The sequence below is a fragment of the Microcaecilia unicolor genome, chromosome 5 (assembly GCF_901765095.1).
Source record: "Microcaecilia unicolor chromosome 5, aMicUni1.1, whole genome shotgun sequence".
Lineage (NCBI taxonomy): Eukaryota > Metazoa > Chordata > Amphibia > Gymnophiona > Siphonopidae > Microcaecilia > Microcaecilia unicolor.
Genome location: NC_044035.1, coordinates 171,599,482 through 171,620,426, shown reverse-complemented (window position 1 = coordinate 171,620,426; position 20,945 = coordinate 171,599,482). Strand labels below are relative to the sequence as shown.

Below are 20,945 nucleotides of genomic sequence, written 5' to 3'. Positions count from 1 at the left end.
AAATAAAAAAAGGATCGGGAGGGGGCAAGGGCGCTCATCAGGAGCGTCCTGTACGGACGGCCTTGCCCCCCCCCCCCCCCCCCCCCCCGCTGCTCCCCACTTTCCGCCGCTCCCTCCACCCCGAAAAAGCAAACTTCTAGAAGCCCCTGCCCCCCTCCCTTCCTCACTACTCTCTCACCTCAGCTCCGCCTCCCGACATCCTCCGTCCGTGCCCCGCCCCCTTTTGGGGTCGTCGCCGCCATTCCCCTCCTCCATCGGGCCCCCCTTCCTCTTACCGGGCCCGTGCAGCGCCTCTCTCCTCTGTCCGAAGGCGCTGCACGGGCAAGAAGAAAGCTGAATCAGCTGATGCCTGCCTTCGCGATGGCGCGTCTTTCTCCTGCTGCGCCCGCCCCTGTCTGACGTCAGTAACCTACGTAGGTTACTGACGTCAGACAGGGGCGGGCCCAGGAGGAGAAAGACGCTCTATCGAAGCTAGGCGAAGGCAGGCATCAGCTGATTCAGCTTTCTTCTTGCCCGTGCAGCGCCTTCGGACAGAGGAGAGAGGCGCTGCACGGGCCCGGTAAGAGGAAGGGGGGCCCGATGGAGGAGAGGAATGGCGGCGACGACCCCAAAAGGGGGCGGGGCACGGACGGAGGATGTCGGGAGGCGGAGCTGAGGTGAGAGAGTAGTGAGGAAGGGAGGGGGGCAGGGCTTCTAGAATTTTGCTTTTTCGGGTGGGGGAGCGGCGGAGAGCGGGGGGGGGGGGGGCAAGGCCGTCTGTACAGGACGCTCCTGATGAGCGCCCTTGCCCCCTCCCGACCCTTTTTTTTATTTTGTTTTTATTTGGGAGCCATGTGCTTGCGATTTGACTGTGTTTTGACTGTTTGTGGCATGCGCAGAGCAGCTAACATAACGCTTGGCTGCTCTGCGCATGATTTGGGGGCCGATTAACGATGTGTATTGTGATTCTTTGATACATTGTACGTTTCACTACCGATCTCAGCATGTGTGACTTTTTTTTTTGGTGCATTTTTCGTTATTTTAAAATCGTTAGGGACTTTAACGATTTAGATTTTTTTACGTTTGGTTGCTGCATCTGCCTCTTAATGTGTACTCAGTGGATTAAGTGCTATTAGGGGTGGCTTGTGAAGGGTGATGTGCTGCCATGTGCAGACACTCATTGCAGGGTCTCATTTGCACAAGTCAGTGGGAGCTAAAAAGTGGGATGGGGAGACATATGTGGAAAACGGTTGTTTTGTATGGCACTCAGGTCTGGCTCAACCAATGAACAAGAGTCACGACAGGGAGCAAAGCCAGGTTGACTAATCCATAATCAAACTGTACATGGCAAAAGCCATATGTCCACATTCTGCCTACCAACACGGATTAGATCTCCGCTTTTCTCTATTCATATTAGCCCCTCTCCCTACCTCTGAGTTATGATTTCTCAGACCACTACCCTTTTGCTCCTGTCTTCTTTAAAGCTGTACAATTCTTCTAATCGTCTCCATCTTCTACAGATCAGGAAGTGCTTCTCAACGTAACCTGTAGAGAACCTGTATTATCACTCTTTTTATCTGCTAGTTATGCCTCTCCCAATACACCCCAGTATTCTTCTGTTTGAGGCCACTAACTGATCATCCCAAAGTTTTTCACATTATTATATACCATTCCCTCTGTTTCTGAACCCCTTCTTTCTTTCAAATAATAGCTCCCTTGCAACCCAAAGGGGCTGTTTATTCCAGATATATCTGAGATTGACAGAACTGTAACCATATATAGATATTTGGGTAGCAGCAGCATCTTAATTGCAGCCAGTCTCTGATCCATAAGGGGAAGGGAATTGCCTTTCTGTAATACAGTTAAAGGGGTTCACATATTATATACAGGCACTTTTGTACCTAGTGCAATAGAGGGTTAATTGACTTGCCCAGAGTCACAAGGAGCTGCACTGAGAAAGAAAACAGGTTCCCCTGGTTCTCAGGTCACTGCACTAACCATTAGACATTTCAACCTGGCCCATCTCTCTGATTCCTGAGAAGTCTCCTGTTGCAACAGGCCATGATTTGGATGATATAGCTTCCCCCTATTTGTTGGAGGGGTGCAGAGAGTCTGTCTTCTGGTGTCTCACCCAGTCCCAGAGTCTTTGCTTAAGTCTGTCCCTGCTTCCTGCAGACCCATGTTCCCAGCAGTTGCCATCCTGTTTTTCTCTCTTGTCTCTCTTTTCTAAGCATCCATTGCCCTATACTTGATTTTTCCCCTTATCTAGCTTATGCCCATCACTTCCTCCTCCAGCATTAATTGACTCTGCCTTTCTTCAGCATCCATCCTTCTGTTCTTTCCTCTCCAGCTTCCCCTGCATATGTCCTTTTTTCTCACCCTTCAAGACAAACACAATATCTGTATCATTCTCTCAGCCCCAATATCAGCCTCTTATTTTTCAGCTCCTCCTCCTAGCATCAGAACCAGAACATAGCATTGGGATCATCTCCTTGTCCAAAACCCTGTCCCTAGCATCAGACCCCCACATCAGTGCTGCTCTTGTAGCCCCCAGCACCAGGATTAGGCAGCTGCCCCCCCCCCCCCCCCCCCAATTCCTTGCAGCAGGATCAGCTGCCTTCTTCTAGCTCCCCCCCTAACTGCCACCATCTGGATACAGGGGCAGGAGCTTGTTCCATCATTCTTGCTACTGTTAAGGGTTCAGCTTCATCTGCTGCCAGCAGTGCCGCAGGTTTGAAATGTGGAAAAGTGCTTCTGTTTCTCATATCAAGAATTCCTTCATTTTTTTTCTCTGGTAGTATAAAATAACAGCTTTTTTGACCAGACTAAGTTTTGTGTGCTAATCTTGTTAGCTTAAAGAACCAATACATAGTTTGGAGAGAAAAAAAAAACAACAAAACAAGGAATTGTTGCTTTTTAAACTAAATTCCTAGCAGATCTGAAGGAGATAGTGTAACTGACGATAGAACAATAAATGAGCAATCTTTTTTTTATTTTATTATTATGACATTTGTATCCCATATTAACCCGAACAAACTCGGGATCAGTGTGGCTTACATTTTAAAAAAAACATCAAAAATCTAATAAATAAATTATAACATTTTAACATATTAGGAATAATTGTATGTTTGTCATGAAGCTAGGCTAGAGTATTGGTTATGTTGAAACATATCAGAGAGACGGCAACCGTTTATTGTCTTTTGATAAGATTTTGATACTTAATAGAAAAGCCTTTAGTAATTTACAGAATCTCAGATAATCTTCTAAGCACCTTAATTGCTTGGGTAGAGAATTCCAAAGTTTGGTACGCTGATATGTGAAGCCTGCAACAAGGATTGATTTGTAAGAAAGACCTTTTCAGTTTGGATAATGGAGCATGATGAATTCTCTAGATTTTTTTTTTTAACTGTATTATGTGAAGGTACAATAAATCATGTAGGAGGGTGATAAACCATATATGATTTGGTAAACAGTCACGCATATTTTAAATGTGATCCTGGTGTTTATGGGAAGCTAGTGAAGTTTTATATATAGATATATTTTTTTAAACCCCTAAATTCCCATCCCCTCATTCCTGCTGTCTACCTACTGTGACTCTTCCACTCTCTCTGTTGCCTGGACCCTCACCTCTTAAAAGTTCACTACCAGTGCTAAAATATAGAACAGGAAAAGTTCTCTACGATGACGAATCACAGAAGGCAAAAGTAGAGACTAATAGACGATTCACCACTGGAGACGTGAGTCCAACAGTCTTTATTAGAGATAACGACCCGACACAGGCCGTGTTTCAACGCTAAAAAGCGTCTGCATCAGGGGTCAATAAATACACCAAGTAATGAATGCAAAACGAAGAGTCCTACTTGTATATGTGTTGTCAACTCACTGATCACGTAGCACCAAACAGAATATGCTGGATACAAACTATCAGAGCAAAAATTTTACTGCAATTACCAGCTCCCGTGTCATTCTCTAAGTTGGATAGAACCAACACACATGAAAATGGCAGGAGAATCTACATCAAGGTTTTCCAAACCTGTCCTGAGGACCCTGCAGCCAGTCAAGTTTTCAGGACACCCACAATGAATATGTATGAGATGGATTTACATACACTGGAGTCTGTGTTCAGATTGGTCTTGTGCATATTCACTGTGAATACCCTTAAAATCAGACTGGCTGCCAGATGTCCTACACTTTCACACGGCCTTGTTAAGTGCTTAAGCCAGTGGTTCCCAAACCTGTCCTGGGCCAGTCAAGTTTTATAGATATTCATGAGATCAATTTGCAGTGTGCAGATTGGTCTCATACGTATTCACTGCGGATACCCTTAAAACCGGACTGGCTGCTGGATGTCCAGGACAGATTGTTGGACTGACAGATAATTTAGTAATGAAACTGTTACCCCTGGATATCCCTCAGAAACCGAGTTTGAACAAGAGCATTCAGGAGCTGTTTGGGATTGGTCTTTTTAGAAGATTGTAAATAGAATGTAGTAATTAATGGTGTTTAAACTTAAGTTCTCAGAGCCTGGAAGGATTGTGTGTTTGACAACTTGTGTGAGGTTACATTGTCATCGGGGGCAAACATAAACAGTGCTACACCGAAAGTCCATAAAGTAAATCTGAGCATGTAAATAACAGGGACGGGCAGCTGGAAATTTTTCATTTTATGTAAATTCCCATGTCATTTACAGGAATTTTTCAATTTTGTTTGTGAGTTTTGAGCCATTGTGTATTTATAGGAGGAATTCATTGAGTGCATGCTGTTCACATATGAAAAAATATAAACTGTCATGTTTTCTTTCTGCTGATTTTGTATGTTAACAACATCAGTGATATGGGATATGTCATTGGAAAAGTCTATCCCTAGTAAATACTATAATTGTATTTTTATTCTTATTGTCTGGACGCTATGTTCACAGCTCATGGGAATCATTGAAAACATTCAAATTGTGCCTCAGGGAACATGGTACTCTGGTACAGTGTATTTTCTCAGATTTATGCTCTTCCTGTCATCTTCAGATTTAATGTAATCCAGCTGATGTCGGTCATCGCCTTGTGACATCACAGTGATTTCCATAGCAGCAGACTGAAAGTAACTCATCTGTCTCCTTACTTTAGTGCATGCTGATCTTTATCATCTCCGGTCTGGTCATCCTTGCCTACTGCTCTCAAGCCAGCAATGAGCGGACCTATCAGGAGGTGGTGTGGACTGTGTGTGGCAAGACTGCTGGTGTAGTCTGTGAGGTTGCCATCACTGTGTACACCTTTGGCACTTGCATCGCTTTTCTCATCATTATCGGCGATCAGCAGGAGAAGTGTAAGTACAGGTTTTTCCACCTGCTCCTGGCCACCTCTTTCTCTCTGTTGTGTTTTTATCTTTTTTATTGCTCCAAGGTTAAAGATACTTGGATCATAGAGCCTTCATGCTGCAGTGCTGAACAGGGGTCCGATCACTCCATAGAGCAGTGCTAAGTGATACTCATTTATTTGTGCCCAGTAAAATAAGTACCCACTCACTCCATAGGGCAATGCCATGTGTTGGGTATGGGATGAACCATGAGAGGTAAGCTAGTTAGGGAATCTTGAACTGCAGTGTCTCATTTCATCATTGTATTTGTTTCCTGCAGGGACACTTTTAAAGGGAAACCCCTGTAATTTGTTAACACCTTCTTCACATGTTAGGTAGCCTATGTACATAAATTACACCATTAATCCAAGGGAAAGTGCATACATACTTTCTCTTTGAATATTACCCTACAGAAAGTAAACCTACAGCTCTTCTGGCTTATTTTATGTGCATAAGAGTGTATTTTAGAAAATATATGTAAATGCTAATCCCGTACCATTTTTGCACATAAACCTCTTGGCTTTCAAATTAGTACTGTAATTAGAAAGTCAGGGGGCCAATTTGGTATTTCTAGGAGAGAAGAGTAAGCCGGTTTATTGTGCAACACTCTGTCCGGCAACTTAGAGCTCTCAGGTTTTCCATTTCATTATGGGTGGCATCACAATTTTTATTGGCAATATCATTTTACTTGCTGGTCTGTCTCCCTTTTCCCCCCTTGTATATGGTTGGTTTTCATCAGTTACTACAGCTTCTCTGTCTCTCTCCTTTTTTTGTTATATTTATTAAATTTCAAATTATTACAAATGAATATCAATTTGTAAGGTAATACAGAGAAACAGTTATAAGGCAATTGAAAAATAAAAGATAAATATATCTAAACATAATATTCTAATTCTTCCTTAGACCACAACATTTGTTTTGGGGGGAGTGGGTTTAGAAAACTAAAGGAGAGTTCAATAAGACAAATCAAAGTTTAAACCATAATTGGCATAGTCCTGTTCTTTATCCCGTCATTCTCTATTCGCTGATACAGTTGTTCCAGTCTGTCGGCTAGTTGGTTTTTTAGAGTCCAGAAAGGTTTTCAGCTGACTTGGATCAAAAAACACATATTTAACACCTAATAAACGTATCACACATTTACAGGGATAAACTAATGTAAAAGTTGCTCCCAAATTTTTTACTTCTTCTCTCAAGATCAGAAATTGTTTTCTTCTTTGCTGGGTCACCTTGGTAACATCAGGATATACCCATATTTTTTGACCGCAGAATAATACAGAAGAATTTTTAAAGTATAGTTTCATGATCGTATTTAGGTCCTGCTCAAATACTAAGGATACTATCAAAGTCCCCCGATTAGATATTTCAACCATAGTTCTCTGAGGGACTACATTCACCATATTTGCTGGTTGAGAAGCCTCTCCATGCTTCTGAATAGTTGGAAGGTAATAAACTTTATTAAAAGGGGGAATATCTTTAGGAGAGAGCTTCAGAATCTCTTGTAAATATTTTTTTTTAAAAACTCGTAAGATGATAATGCTGGTGAAATTGGAAAATTCAGTAGTCTAAGTGTAAGACGTCGATTAAAGTTCTCAATTTGCTCTATTTTGCGAGATGTTAACATTTTATCTTTAACCAAGGTGTCCACAGTCAATCTCACTGTATTTACCTCCTCTTTTACCTGAGATACTTGATTTGTTACCTCTGTTTTAACTTTATCGAAGGATTCTGACATTGTAAACAATTTACTCACTATTGTGGACATTTCTTTAGTTGATTTCGCCACTTCAGCTGCAAGTCCCTGGACCGCTTGCCAAATAGCCATCAGAGTAATCTCCTGTGGGGCTCCTTGCTCCAGTATACTTCCTTCTGCTTGTCCAGGGGGGGAACCGCCGAGCAAGCTCAAACTGTCGGCGTCTTCGGTCTCAGCTTGACCTGCTAACCCCGCCCTGCAACTTGCAGGACACAGAGGTCGCGTCAGCGCTGGCGGCGATAGCGTGGTATCAGGCCCCAAGATAGACGTCGCTCCTTCGGCGTCGCTCAATGCGGGACTCGCCAAGCCATGTTCCACCGGGAAGCTACTCATGTAGTGGTCTAGGGTCTGCTGGATTGGAGACGAGGTGAAGGCTATCGGCGGTTGCCTTTTAATCGCCGCTTTCCGCTTAGTATGGGGCATTTCAACTGAGGTATTTCCAGCAGGCTCCCGAGACACTCACGCAGCAAGCTAGGACGCCATCTTGCCACTCCCCCCGGTTTTGAATCTTTTTGAAGTTCCTCTCCTTTTGCTAACCAGTGAAAGGGTAGCTTTAAAATGACGTACCTGAAATTTCAGTTAAATAGAACTAGCTGTTTTCTTCAAGGAAATTTTAAAATAGGATTCTAAATATTGAAAGCACATGAGCTGGTGGGAGCCAGGAGAGACTGTGTACACTACTACTTGAAGCAGAAACATGGAGGAAATTGGAGGAACAGTTTTCAAAGATATTAGAGACTCATCACTACAGAGAACACACACACAAACCTGTTGATCTTATATAGCTAATCCCCCTGCAGGAAGCCTGACTTAAGATGTACATTAAAAACCCAGTCTCCATGTAAAATAAAATTGCCATCTCTCCCAGATCAGTGTGCACAGCTGATCCAGTTGTGCTTTTGGCCCATTGCATATACAGTATAGTATTATTTTCCTTAAAAAAGCATGAAAATTTCCACGCATGTAGTGGGCCGAATGCAAGATTGGATCCGCCTGTTTGAGTTGACCTGAGTGAGGTGGAAGTTGTATGTAGGAGCCAAGCCAAAGAACAAAGAACCTCTCAAAGTTAAGGCTTTCCTGGCTGTGTTGCATTGGGCCTTCTATCAGCAGTAGTGGTTACAGGTTCAGGCTGGTGGAGCCTCTGACTAAGCCATGATTGGGAGCCAGTGAAAACGGGGTGGGGGAGAGTTGCAGTTGAGCTTTCCTGGATTGCATCAGAGTCTGAGACAGAAACAGCTGTGTGTGTTATATTTAAGGAAGCTGATTCAGTTGTTATACTGCTGGTTCAGCATGTGTGGTGGTTCTTTGACCAAGATGCCTCTTATCTTGATCTTGTCTTTTTGCTTACTACAAAAATGAAAAAAAAAAAAAAAAAAGGAAGTGAGTTCAAGTCTTTGTTTCAGAGACTTTGTTACCCAAACTGATCTTTGTTAAGCGCCAATCCAGTCACTTGTGATCTGGACAATCAGAAAATATTTTGATCCAGCTGCCAGCCTCATCTGCTTTCTGGTGTGAATTATTTTTCACCCATGAATTGCCCCTGGAACCATAGGGATAGGCAGACTGGAGAACTTCATTAGTTTCTTGGTCCTTAAGGATACCTCCAGAAAATATTCATTATTCAAGAGAATCATTCCTGGTTTGTACACTGACATTCACAGTGGCTTTGACTCCAAGAACCTTTATCAAGGTACTAACTCCATTTATCACACTGCTTCAGGTGAAGGGAATCGTATATTTTCTTACCTTGCTTCGCTGTTGGTGAGCACACCATCTTTCTCTAAGGTTATGACAATCTTATCCTAGGCTGCCTCCTTTCTGAGAGAGGACAGCTAGGTTTCCAACTTTTAATGTGCCTTCACCCTGTAACAGGATTTAATATAACTGAGAACTACTAGTACAGAAGGAAAAAAGCTAAACAAATTGTGACTTGCATTCTAAAATGGAAAATTGGAAAGGAACTACACATGGGTGTTCCAGCATACTCTCAAGAGTTTGATTGGATGAGTTTCTCAGTAGAGAGACTTCCTGGGACCATATTACATATGAAATCTCTGCAAACTCTTGTGGAGAAGCTTGACAGTGAGGAGATTCTGTGCTGGATAGCAAGCAGTCGGATTAGCTTTTGATCTCTGCCTCTTCCTGCTGAGTGTGGCTTTGGCGGCTGTCCAATATAGTTGTCTTCTTGATTGCTTCTGCTTGCCTTTAAGTTCCTAGCTGGCCTAATGGTTAGCATTCCTGGACCAACCCCTGTTGGGGTCTTGCCTTGCAGCACCTGTTAGAAGGTGGACCGTGGAGTTTTAATACTTTTTTGCTGGAAGACCTGAATACAGTGAGCTAAACTAATCAAGACACATATAAAAGCATGAACTGCATTGGCAAAATTTTACTTTCTCAGGAAAAGACACAGTTTACAATTATGTAGTTAAAAATCTAAAAGTATGTCCAGACTATGGAACTTCCTTTTTAGGCGTAATTTCTAAACCACCAATTTGAAGGATAACATAACTTTTATGGGGGTGGGGGTGGGTGGGTTGTGTGTGTTTGGCTTCTTTTTATTCACAGAATCTTATTTCCTTGTCACTTGCAGCAGATGAATCCAGGAACTAGTGGGTTAAGTTTGCCTACCAGCAGGTGGAGAATAGAGATAAACAAACTAAAGGCAGTGATGTCAGACCGCCAGCTTCTTCCTCAGTTAGTATGTCTCTATCTCAGCAGGTGGTGCACGGCTTTTTCTTCAGCTCCTGGGCCCAAGGCCTCTAAGGTTGCTCCTGGGCCGGTGGCCAGTTTGAGCCAGGGGTGGCGGACTGGTGGTGTCCCCTTTGGCAGCATACGCAGTTGCTGGGTCCCTGCTGCACCTCAAATTCTCTCTGAACAGGCTTTTGCTGTTCCTTTCCTTCCCTGTTTGTTTCTGCCTCCTCACTAAAAAAAAAAAAAAAGAGACCATAGAATTTGTTTAAAAGAGAAACAAAGAAGCACAGGGAAGTGTATTTTCTCCAAGGTAACTGATCACTTTCCTAACAGCCACATATATCTAATATAATAAAACGCACCGTGAACGTTCTAATGAGGACAACGTTCTGAAGTCACTAAAAGGTTCGTGGCGTTCGTGGTGTGAAGCCACCCAGCCGTCTCTGCCCCGCCCTCGCGTCAAACGTCATGACGTCGAGGGCGGGGAAAACACACGGATCGCGAGGGCAGAAAAAAAAACAAACTGATCGCACCCACGCACGGTGCGTTTTAGTATATTACATTTACCTCTGTGGTGGCGGTTCCGGCAGCGCAGCGTCAGGGAAGGAGGCGGCGCTCCCGACGTCTCTAGCCTTCCCTTCGCTGTGTTCCGCCCTCTTCTGACGTCAATGATGACGTCAGAAGAAGGCGGAACACAGCGAAGGGAAGGCTAGACGTCGGAAACGCCGCCTCCTTCCCTGACGCTGCGCTGCCGGAACCGCCACCACGGAGGTAAATTAAAAAAACAAAACAAAAGAAAAGGGATGTTGGGGGGATAGAAGAGGGTGGGCAGCAAAGTTGAACACTGGGAGCAGGAGGGCAGGGGAAAAACGACAGCATGGATGCGAAGGGGGGGGGGAGAAGAGGGTGGGCCAGGCTGGGACATGGGACAGAGAGGAGCATGGATGCGAGGGGGGGGTCATGGAAGGAAGAGAGGGGAATTACAGGAAAAGGAAGAATGGAGTGGGCAGGGGACAGAGGAGCATGGATGGGCATGGATTGGGAGGGCATCCCTCAGGGAGAGAGGGAAATTGTTGGAAAGGGATGAATGGAGGGGGCAGGGGACAGATGAGCATGGATGGGCATGGATTGGGAGGGCATCCCTCAGGGAGAGAGGGAAATTACTGGAAAGGGATGAATGGAAGGGGGTAGGGGACAGAGGAGCATGGATGGGCATGGATTGGGAGGGCAGGGCTCAGGGAGAGAGGGGAATTGCTGGATAGGGAAAAATGGAGGGGCCAGGTGACAGACGAGCATGGATGGGCATGGATTGGAAGGGCAGGACTCAGGGAGAGGGAAATTGCTGGATAGGGATGAATGGAGGGGACAGATGGCATGGATGGATATGGATTGCAGGGCAGGTCTCAGGCAGAGAGGGGAAATGCTGGATAGGGAAAAATGGAGGGGCCAGGTGACAGAGGAGCATGGATGGGCATGGATTAGAAGGGCAGGACTCAGGGAGAGGGGAATTGCTGGATAGGGATGAATGGAGGGGACAGATGGGCATGGATGGATATGGATTGCAGGGCAGGCCTCAGGCAGAGAGGGGAAATGCTGGAAAGGGAAAAATGGAGGGGCCAGGTGACAGAGGAGCATGGATGGGCATGGATTGGAAGGGCAGGACTCAGGGAGAGGGGAATTGCTGGATAGGGATGAATGGAGGGGACAGATGGGCATGGATGGATATGGATTGCAGGGCAGGCCTCAGGCAGAGAGGGGAAATGCGGAAAGGGATGAATGGAGGGGGCAGGGGACAGAGGAGCATGGATGGGCATGGATTGGGAGGGCAGGGCTCAGGGAGAGAGGGGAATTGCTGGATAGGGAAAAATGGAGGGGCCAGGTGACAGATGAGCATGGATGGGCATGGATTGGAAGGGCAGGACTCAGGGAGAGGGAAATTGCTGGATAGGGATGAATGGAGGGGACAGATGGGCATGGATGGATATGGATTGCAGGGCAGGCCTCAGGCAGAGAGGGGGAAATGCTGGATAGGGAAAAATGGAGGGGCCAGGTGACAGAGGAGCATGGATGGACATGGATTGGAAGGGCAGGACTCAGGGAGAGGGGAATTACTGGATAGGGATGAATGGAGGGGACAGATGGGCATGGATGGATATGGATTGCAGGGCAGGCCTCAGGCAGAGGGGAAATGCTGGATAGGGATGAATGGAGGGGGCAGGTGACAGAGAAACATGGATGGCCATGGATTGGGAGGGCAGGGCTCAGGGAGATAGGGGAATTGCTGGAAAAGGATGAATGGAGGGGGCAGGGGACAGATGGCCATGGATTGGGAGGGCACGGCTCACACTCTCTCTCTCATATACAATGTCTTTCTGACTCTCACTCTCACACACTCTGTCTCACACTGTATCACATTCACTCTCTATGTGCCACACAGTCACTCACACACTCGCTTGGTCTCATACACTCACTCTCACAGAGAATCTGTGTCTCACACACACTCTCTCTCTCGCCCACACACACACACTCTCTCTCACACTGTGTCTCACATACACACTTGCACACACTCATTCTCACACACACACTCTCTCACAAACACACTCACACCCAGACTCACTCTCTCTCTCACAAACTCACACTTTCACTCTGACTCTCAAACAGTCACTCTCACATACACTCTCCCAAACATACACACTCCAAGGAAAACCTTGCTAGCGCACGTTTCATTTGTGTCAGAAACGGGCCTTTTTTACTAGTAGATAAATATATGTACGGTTTGTTTTCAGCAGTAGGTAAGGATTAAAGATGTGCCAAAATGTTTATCAGATAACACCAGTGGTGACCTCACTTATCAGCGATGCCGGCCCCTTCTGTTTGTTAAAATCTGATTTAACATCTCAATATCTTATGACAACCAAGCACAGTACGTATAATCAAAGAATCGCATTGCATTTTTCATTGCTTAGGAGGGTCTGAACTGTTTCTATGATCCTAGGTGGTCCTCCTGGTAAACTACTGACCTGTTCCATCTGTAGCTTGAATATGTTATGTTGTAGCATAACCGCCTACAGGCAACATTGCTCATCAGTGATGTTGACCTTGTATGGAGAATTGACTTGTAGGTGAGCACCTGCTGAAGGGCAACACCAGATGTCCTGCAGCTTGATGTACTCCTTAGTGTGATCATTGTACTCTGGGAGAAGCTTAGATGCAGATTTGAAGTTGTCCCTCACGGTGTTTCTCTGCAGGAACATTTGGGCTTTGGCTATGGTCTCTTCACTGAAGTTTATTCCATTTCTTTTAGAAGAGACTGAGCTGCCAGCCCCTTAAAACCTTTGAGAGTTTTGCTGATTGGAATTGCATCTTCTATTTAATTTACAAATGTGTGTGTTTCAAGCAAATCTTTCCAATAGACACTCTTTGGAGCAGAGTGAGAGAACCAAAGATGCATGCTTGATAATTCCTGGTGCTAATTAATATACCTCTTGTTTCATGTCTAAGTAGGCCCCATTTTGTATCCCTTTGGTTATCTGAAGTTTAACTTTCATTCAGTATCTTTGGTTCAAGACACAAGGAATATAAATTAAGATCTTGTGCCTTACAGAAACTTGGATTGGGGAGGGTGGTTTTGTAACCATTTCACAGTTCTGCCTCTGTCATTATTTGTGCCTTCAGAAGGGAGGGAATTTAGACATCATTTATTAAGAATCATTGGCATTAGAAATAGGTCATACCAGGGAATGGAATGGGTTAGAATGTTTAGTGCTGAAGGAATTTGGACAAGATGACCTAAATGTGCTGGTTATTTATCACTCCCTTTCTGGTAAGGCTGCTGTTAAAGGCATTTTTGAATCTCATTGTGTATCTAGTGATAGCTGGTTAAGATTTGGTTCTGATGGGAGATCTCTGTATTTATGAGGATTCTGAGTTATAGTACTTTGAAAAACAGTTTTCACATGCTTATATATTTTTCAGATTCTGCTGTCTATGAAGTGTCTTCTCTAATTCATAAGAACATAAGGAATAGATGGGTCACAGTAGGCTCAGGCAGATTAAGACATTTGACACAAAAGCATCTGCCCTCACAACTGCTGCCCCTACATAATTCTTTTACTTCAATAGAGCATTGTGAGGCACAATAAAATAGAACTGAGATGGAACCAGAACTAATGAAGGTAGCTGAAGAGAAAAGACACTCCCAAAGCACAAACAAAACTCAAACCAGAAAATTGTTATTGTTGGGGGATTCCATTATCAGAGTCACTAACTTTGGAACATAGTTCAAGGGGCCCAGCAAAGTAAAATGCCTTCCATGATCCTCAGCTAGCAGGAATACCAGGCCTATACAGACTATAATCAGAGAAGAGAATAAGGGTTCTAATACTGATGCTATCTACCTGGACACAAATGATCTAGCCAATAATATTCTGTTTGTAGCACAAAGCTTTTCAGGAGTTGGGGGAGGAGTTAAAACCGTTGGTACAGGCTGTAGCTTTTTCTGACATTCTACCTATTTATGGAAAGGGAGAGGAAAGACTACAAAATACTGAGAACTTCAATAAGTGTCTCAAAGCCTGGTTGTTACCAAGAAGGTTTTAGGTACATAGGAGGATTGGGCAAAACATGGAAAAACAAAAGACTATTGTAATGATGGGCTGCATCTCACTGTGGCAGGAAAAAGAATCCTTGGTGTGTCTAGGCATTGAAACTAGAAGCTGGGGGTGGCAGTTGAAAGCAGGTCAATTCAGGTTAGTCACCCCCAGCAAAAGACATGCTACAACAGTAGTAAAGAAAGCAGTGAAAACAACGATTTTGCAATTCACATCTTAGCAGTACCATAGTAGGTGAGACTAAACAAAAAAACTACACAGAAGATGAGACCGCCACTGAAATGTAGCTGGAAAACGATGGCCCCAAAATGCTCGCAGGTCTAAGCAACAAGATTCATGATCTACAAGCACTGATGATGGGGGAAGATTTAGATGTCATGGATGGGACGCAAACAATACCGGGCTATTATAACCTCTTTAGGAAGGATAGATATGGTCGAAAAGGTGGAGGAGTAGCTCTGTATGTCAGAAACAATATTAAAGCGACTGAAATGCAGGGGATCTGGGGAAAGGAAGAAGCAATATGGATTGTCTTGAAAAGAGAAGATGGAACCTCTATCCACATGGGTGTTGTCTACAGACCTCCAACACAATCGGAGCAGCTTTAAAGATGCTGCAGATGTCCAGAAGTTGGGAAAGAAAGGGGATGTGCTGTTACTGGGTGACTTCAACTTGCCAGATGTGAACTGGAAAGTTCTATCTACAGAATCGGAAAGATGTAGGGAGATAGTGGATGCCTTTCAAAGTACGTTGCTCAGACAAATGATGATGGATCTCAGGAGAGAAGGAGCAATGCTGGCTCTGGTGCTCACAAATGGGGAAATCGTGTCTAATGTCAGAGTAGGTGCCCACCTGGGCAGTAGTGATCATTAAATGATTTGGTTTGTTATAATGGCTGGAGCAGAGGGCAGCCACTCAAACATACTGACTTTAACAAAATGGGGGCGTATATGAAGATTGAGCTGAGGGAATGGGAAGACATACAAGAAGTGGAAGAGCAAATAGGAATGCAAGGAAAGGAGTCAAAAATTTTTTATGCCTCTATTCAGGAAATCTAGACTGCCCCAGTTTGGCTGCCCTATTTTGACTGACTGTACATTTGTCCTTTAGATTGTAAGCTCCTCGAGCAGGGACTGTCCTTATCTGTTAAACTGTACAGCGCTGCATAACCCTAGTAGCGCTTTAGAAATGTTAAGTAGTAGTAGTAAGAAAGGCTAGAAATGGAATTGTGAGACTGAAAGATGCTGTGGACGGCTATGTGATGATGAAAAAGCAAACATTCTCATGGAAGAAATTCCCGGAGAAGGACCACGATCAGCTGGTAAAGGTACATATAAGAATGGAGTGGATATCACACCATTCACAGAAGAATGTGTCTGTGAACAACTTCAGAAATTGAAGGTGAAGAAAGCCATGGGAACGGATGGGATCCATCCCAGGATATTGAGGGAAATTAGAGAGATTCTGGCGGGTCCTCGTAAAGATTTGTTTAATAAATCTTTGGAGATGGGAGAGAGGGATTGGAGAAGAGCGGATGTGGTCCCTCTTCACAAAAGTGGTGACAGAGAAGAAGTAGGAAACTACAGGCCAGTAAGCCTCACTTTAGTTATTGGAAAAGTAATGGAAGCGTTGCTGAAGGAAAAGATAGTGAATTTCCTGGAATCCAATGAGTTACAAGATCTGAAGCAACATGGTTTTACCAAAGATAAATCATACCAAACAAATTTGATTGAATTCTTTGACTGGGTTACCAGAGAACTGGACCGAGGACGTGTGCTAAATGTAATCTACTTGGATTTCAGCAAAGCATTTGACACGGTCCCTCGTAGAAGGCTTTTAAATAAACTTGAAAGGCTGAAGTTAGGACCCAAAGTAATGAACTGGATTAGAAGCTAGGTTGAGAGACCAAATGCCAGAGGGTTGTGATCAATGGAATCACTCGGAGGAAGGAAATGTGAATCTCTGCATGCCTCAGGGATCGCTGTTGGGGCCAATTCTGTTCAATATATTTGTGAGTGGCTTAGCCAAAGGATTAAAAGGTAAGGTTTGTTTGCCTTTTTGCTGATGATACCAAGATTTGTAACAGAGTGGACACCCTGGAGGGAGTGGAAAACATGAAAAGGGATCTGCAAAAGTTAGAAGAATGTTTGTAACATTTGGCAATTAAAATTTAATGCACAAAAGTTCAAAGTGATGCATTTGGGGAGCAGAAACCCAAGTGAGGAGCTGTGTGTCCTAGGAGGTGAGAGGCTGATATGTGCAGACAGGGAGAGGGACCTTGGGGTAATGGTGTCCGAGGATCTCTGTGTGACAAAGTGGTGGCCATAGCCAGAAAGATGCTAGGTTGCATCAAGAGAGGAGTAGCTAACAGAAGAAAGGAGGTGTTGATGCCCCTATACAAGTCATTGGTAAAACCCCACTTGGAGTATTGTGCTCAGTTTTGGAGGCCATCTGTTGCTAAGGATATAAAAAGACTAGAATTGGTCCAGAGGAAGGTGATAAAAATGGTATGGGGCCTGCACCATAGAGACTGGAAGACCTGAATATGTATAGCCTAGAGGAAAGAAGGGACAGGGAAGTATGATACAGACGTCTAAATACTTGAAAGGTATTAATATAGAAACAAATATCTTCCAGAGAAGAGGACATGGTAAAACTAGAGGACATGAGCTGAGGTTGTGGGGTGGTAGACTTAGAAGTAATGTCAGGAAATTATACTCAAGGTGAGGTCAATGACTGGAATGCCCACCCAAGGGAGGTGGTAGAGACAAAAACAGTGACAGAATTCAAAACGGCATGGGATGAACACAGAGGAACCCTTTTTAGAAAATAGATGGTAGAAAACAAATTTTAAAAAAATACCTCTTTAAATGGCTGCAGGGGGTGGATGTGTGAGGGACACTTAGTTGGCTACTCTAGCTGTGAAGAATTAAGGCCGGTGCCAGGCAGACTTTGTAGGTCTGTCTTTATATGGTAATCCTGTTTAGGATAGGCTGAAAAGGGGCTTAAATGGCAACTTCATTAGCTGGAAACGAGGACAGTGCGGGCAGATTTTATGGTCTGGGTCCCGCAAATGACAAGACGGATTTGGATAGGCTTGAGTGAGCTTTGGCGGCAACTCCAGTAGGTGGAACATAAGGACAGAGTCGAGTGGCCTTCTACAGTCTATGTCCCAGAAACGCCAAAGAAAGACTTGTGATAAAGTATATTATATCACATTTATTGTTGATTTAATCATGAATTGATAATGAGTGGCTTGGGCAGACTGGATGGACTGTTCATGTCTTTATCTGCTGTCATTTACTATGTTGCTATGTTACTATTAGAATAGCCATACTGGGTCAGACCAATGGTCCATCTAGCCCAGTAACCTGTTTCCAACTGTGGCCAATCCAGGTCACAAGTACTTGGCAGAAACATAAATAGTAGCAGCATTCCATGCTACCGAAACTAGGACAAGCAGTGGCTTCCCAATGTCTGTCTCAATAGCAGGATATGGACACTTCCTCCAGGAACTTGTCCAAACCTTTTTTTAAACTGTTACGCTAACCTCTGTTACTACATCCTCCGGCAACGAGTTCCAGAGCTTAACTATTCAGTGATTGAAAAATGTACTTCCTTCTATTTGTTTTAAAAGTTTTTCCATGTAACTTCCTTGTGTCCCCTAGTCTTTGTACTTTTTTAAAGATTAAAAAATTGATTAATTTCTACTCATTCTACACCACTCAGGATTTTGTAGACCTCTGTCATACCTTCTCTCAGCCGTCTCTTTTCCAAGCTGAAGAGCCCTAGAGGCATATTTTCAAAGCACTTAGCCTTCCAAAGTTCCGTAGAAACCTATGGAACTTTGGAAGGCTAAGTGCTTTGAAAATATGCCTCAAAACCTCTTTAGCCTTTCCTCCTATGAGACGAGTTACTACTACTTATCATTTCTATAGCGCTACTAGACGTACACAGCGCTGTACACTTGAACATGAAGAGACAGTCCCTGCTCGACAGAGCTTACAATCTAATTAATCCCCTTTATCATTTTGGTCACTCTTTTCTGTACTTTTTCTAATCCTGCTATATCTTTTTTTGAGATATGGGACCAGAATTCAATGCAATACTCAAGGTGAGGTCACAACATGGAGCGATACAGAGGCATTGCACTATTCTTGGTCTTAATTACCATCCCTTTCCTAATAATTCCTAACATACAGTTTCCTTTTTTTCCAACGCCACACACTGGGTAGAAGATTTCAGCTTATTGTCTACAATGACACCTAGGTCTTTTTCTTGGGTGCTGACCCCTACAGTGGGTCCTTGTATCAGGTAATTATGATTTGGATTATTCTTCCTAAAGTGCATCACTTTGCATTTGTCTACATTAAATTTACAGATAGCACAAAACTATTCAGTGTTAATACGTATACAGACTGAAAAATAGCAGGAAGATCTTAGGAAATTGGAAGACTGGGTATCCAAATGGCAGATGAAATTTAATCACCTCGCTTGTCTTTCCGATTTCCACATCATTTATAAATATGTTAAATAGCACCGGTCCCAGTACAGATCTCTGCTGCACTCTACTATTCACCCTTCTCTATTTTAACCCTACCCTCTGTTTTCTGTCCAGTACTATAATCATGCATAAAATGCCTCTTATAAAATTAGCCCATGCGTATAAGTAGGCACTATGACAAGTAGGGCAGAACACACATTTTAGTATGATAGGCTTTATTTGTGCCACTCTGTAAAATGTCCCGACATGGCCATGTTTCGCGTCACTAGAGGAGGCTGCGTCAGGGGCTAAAACAGCTATTGTGGTCCCAAAGGGCACAAACACACAATAGAGCTAAAATCCAATAAAAGCAGCAACAGTCAGCCTTGCAGCTCACAGAGTAGATAGAAACATAGCACAGCAACTATCTCAAAGAGAAGTACACATACAATTTGCTTAATTGTGTTCCACATTTTTTGCCAAGAGTTGAATCTGAGGACATCCCCACTACTATGCTGGAAATCTCTTTTGTACAGACAGCCCCTCCATCAAATATCAAGTGTATTTACATCAATAGAGTGTGGCCTTGAGGGTGTCATATAGTCTCAAAATAGTAATTGTGATAATTACTGCGCTGGATTGCTTCCCAGACCGCTTGCCATTGTTCTACAAACTATGGGGCTCATTTTTGAAAGAGAAAAATGTCTAAAAAGTGGCAAAAAAGCAGCATTTGGACATTTTTGTCACAAAAAGTCGAAATCAGTATTTTCAAAACCTATTTTTAGATGTTTTTCTATGAAGTCTGTTAGAAGTGTGTTCCAATCACAAGGGGGCGTGCTGGTGTTTTGAAGGCAGGATTAGGGCGTGCCTAACACTTGGAAGTTTTACAGCCGTAATGGAACAAAACAAAAACGTCCAGAACTAAAACCAAGACGTTTTGCTCTACACTTGTTTTCTGAATGAATAAGGCACAAAAGGTGCCCTAAATGACCAGATGATCACTGGAGGAAATCGGGGATGCCCCCCCCCCAAAAAAAAAATGTGAATAAAAATATGATTTACCAGCCTCTATGACAGCTGCAGATGTTAAAGTCAGATCTATTAGAGCAACATGCAGGTCCCGGGAGTAGTGTAGTGGTCAGTGCAGTACACAGTGGGGGACCCAGGCCCCTATCTCCCTCTACCTGTCACACTTGTGGTGGAAACCATGACCCCTCCCAAGATCACCAAAACCCTACTATGCCCACATATAGGTACCCCCTTCACCTATAACGGCTATTGTAATGGTGTAAAGTGAAGGACAGTGAGTTTTGGAGGGCTCAGGGGACAAGATAAGGGAGCAAAGGTGAGTTGTGTACCTGGAAGCATTTTTATGAAGTGTACAGAAGTGCCTAGGGTGCCCCATTGCCCTTCTGGGATATCTGGGGGACCAGTCTACTAAAAATGCTTGCTCCTCCTACATCCCAATGGCATGAATCTCTACATTCCTTGTCATCAAGCAGATGAAGCCATTACGTATGGTTGTGTCCATCAACCAGCAGGGGAGATAGAGAGCACTCATCTTTTCTCAGTGCCTCATGGCCAGCTAGCTCCACTGCCTCTTTAGTATTCTCTATCTCCCCAAGCAGTGTAGCTGCAGCTTCTTCGAGCTCCATCAAAATCTGCCTGGGGGTGGCTCCTGGCTTGCCAGTTGTTAGCCGGGGTGTTAGAGGCTATAGCAGCTTCACTTTGAAGGCACATAGGTCAGCCCTTTCCCAGCCTTACCCATTCCCCCGTGGATGTGGACATATTAGCTTGCTTCTCCCTGTCCTTTCCCACTCAGTGGATGCAGGCACATTGGTTCGCCTTTCCATTCCTTTCCCACTTACCTGAGCCTCCGGAGTGTTTTTATTACCTCTTTTGCCTCTGCTTTCCTTACAGCGTTTAAAAAAAAATAATAATAATAATTAGCGCAGCTATCTTGGAAAAGAGGTTTTTTTCTTGAGATTCTTCTGCAGGACCGGAGCTGTGATACTCGGTCCTGTGAGGTAAGAGTGTTTTCTGACTCCTCCGGGGTAGGCCCGCGATCGGGACGTTTTTGGCGCGA

The 20,945-nt window shown here is 44.0% G+C and overlaps 1 protein-coding gene across 2 annotated transcripts in view; it reads left to right on the top strand.

Moving 5' to 3' along the window:
- The window catches only part of SLC38A7 (solute carrier family 38 member 7), an 86,773-nt gene that overhangs the window by 12,153 nt on the left and 53,675 nt on the right, over positions 1-20,945 (top strand). For both annotated transcript variants that reach the window (XM_030203595.1, XM_030203596.1), the window contains exon 3: positions 5,097-5,295. In XM_030203595.1, coding sequence (XP_030059455.1) covers positions 5,097-5,295 — 199 coding nt within the window. The remainder of the gene's footprint in view (positions 1-5,096; positions 5,296-20,945) is intronic.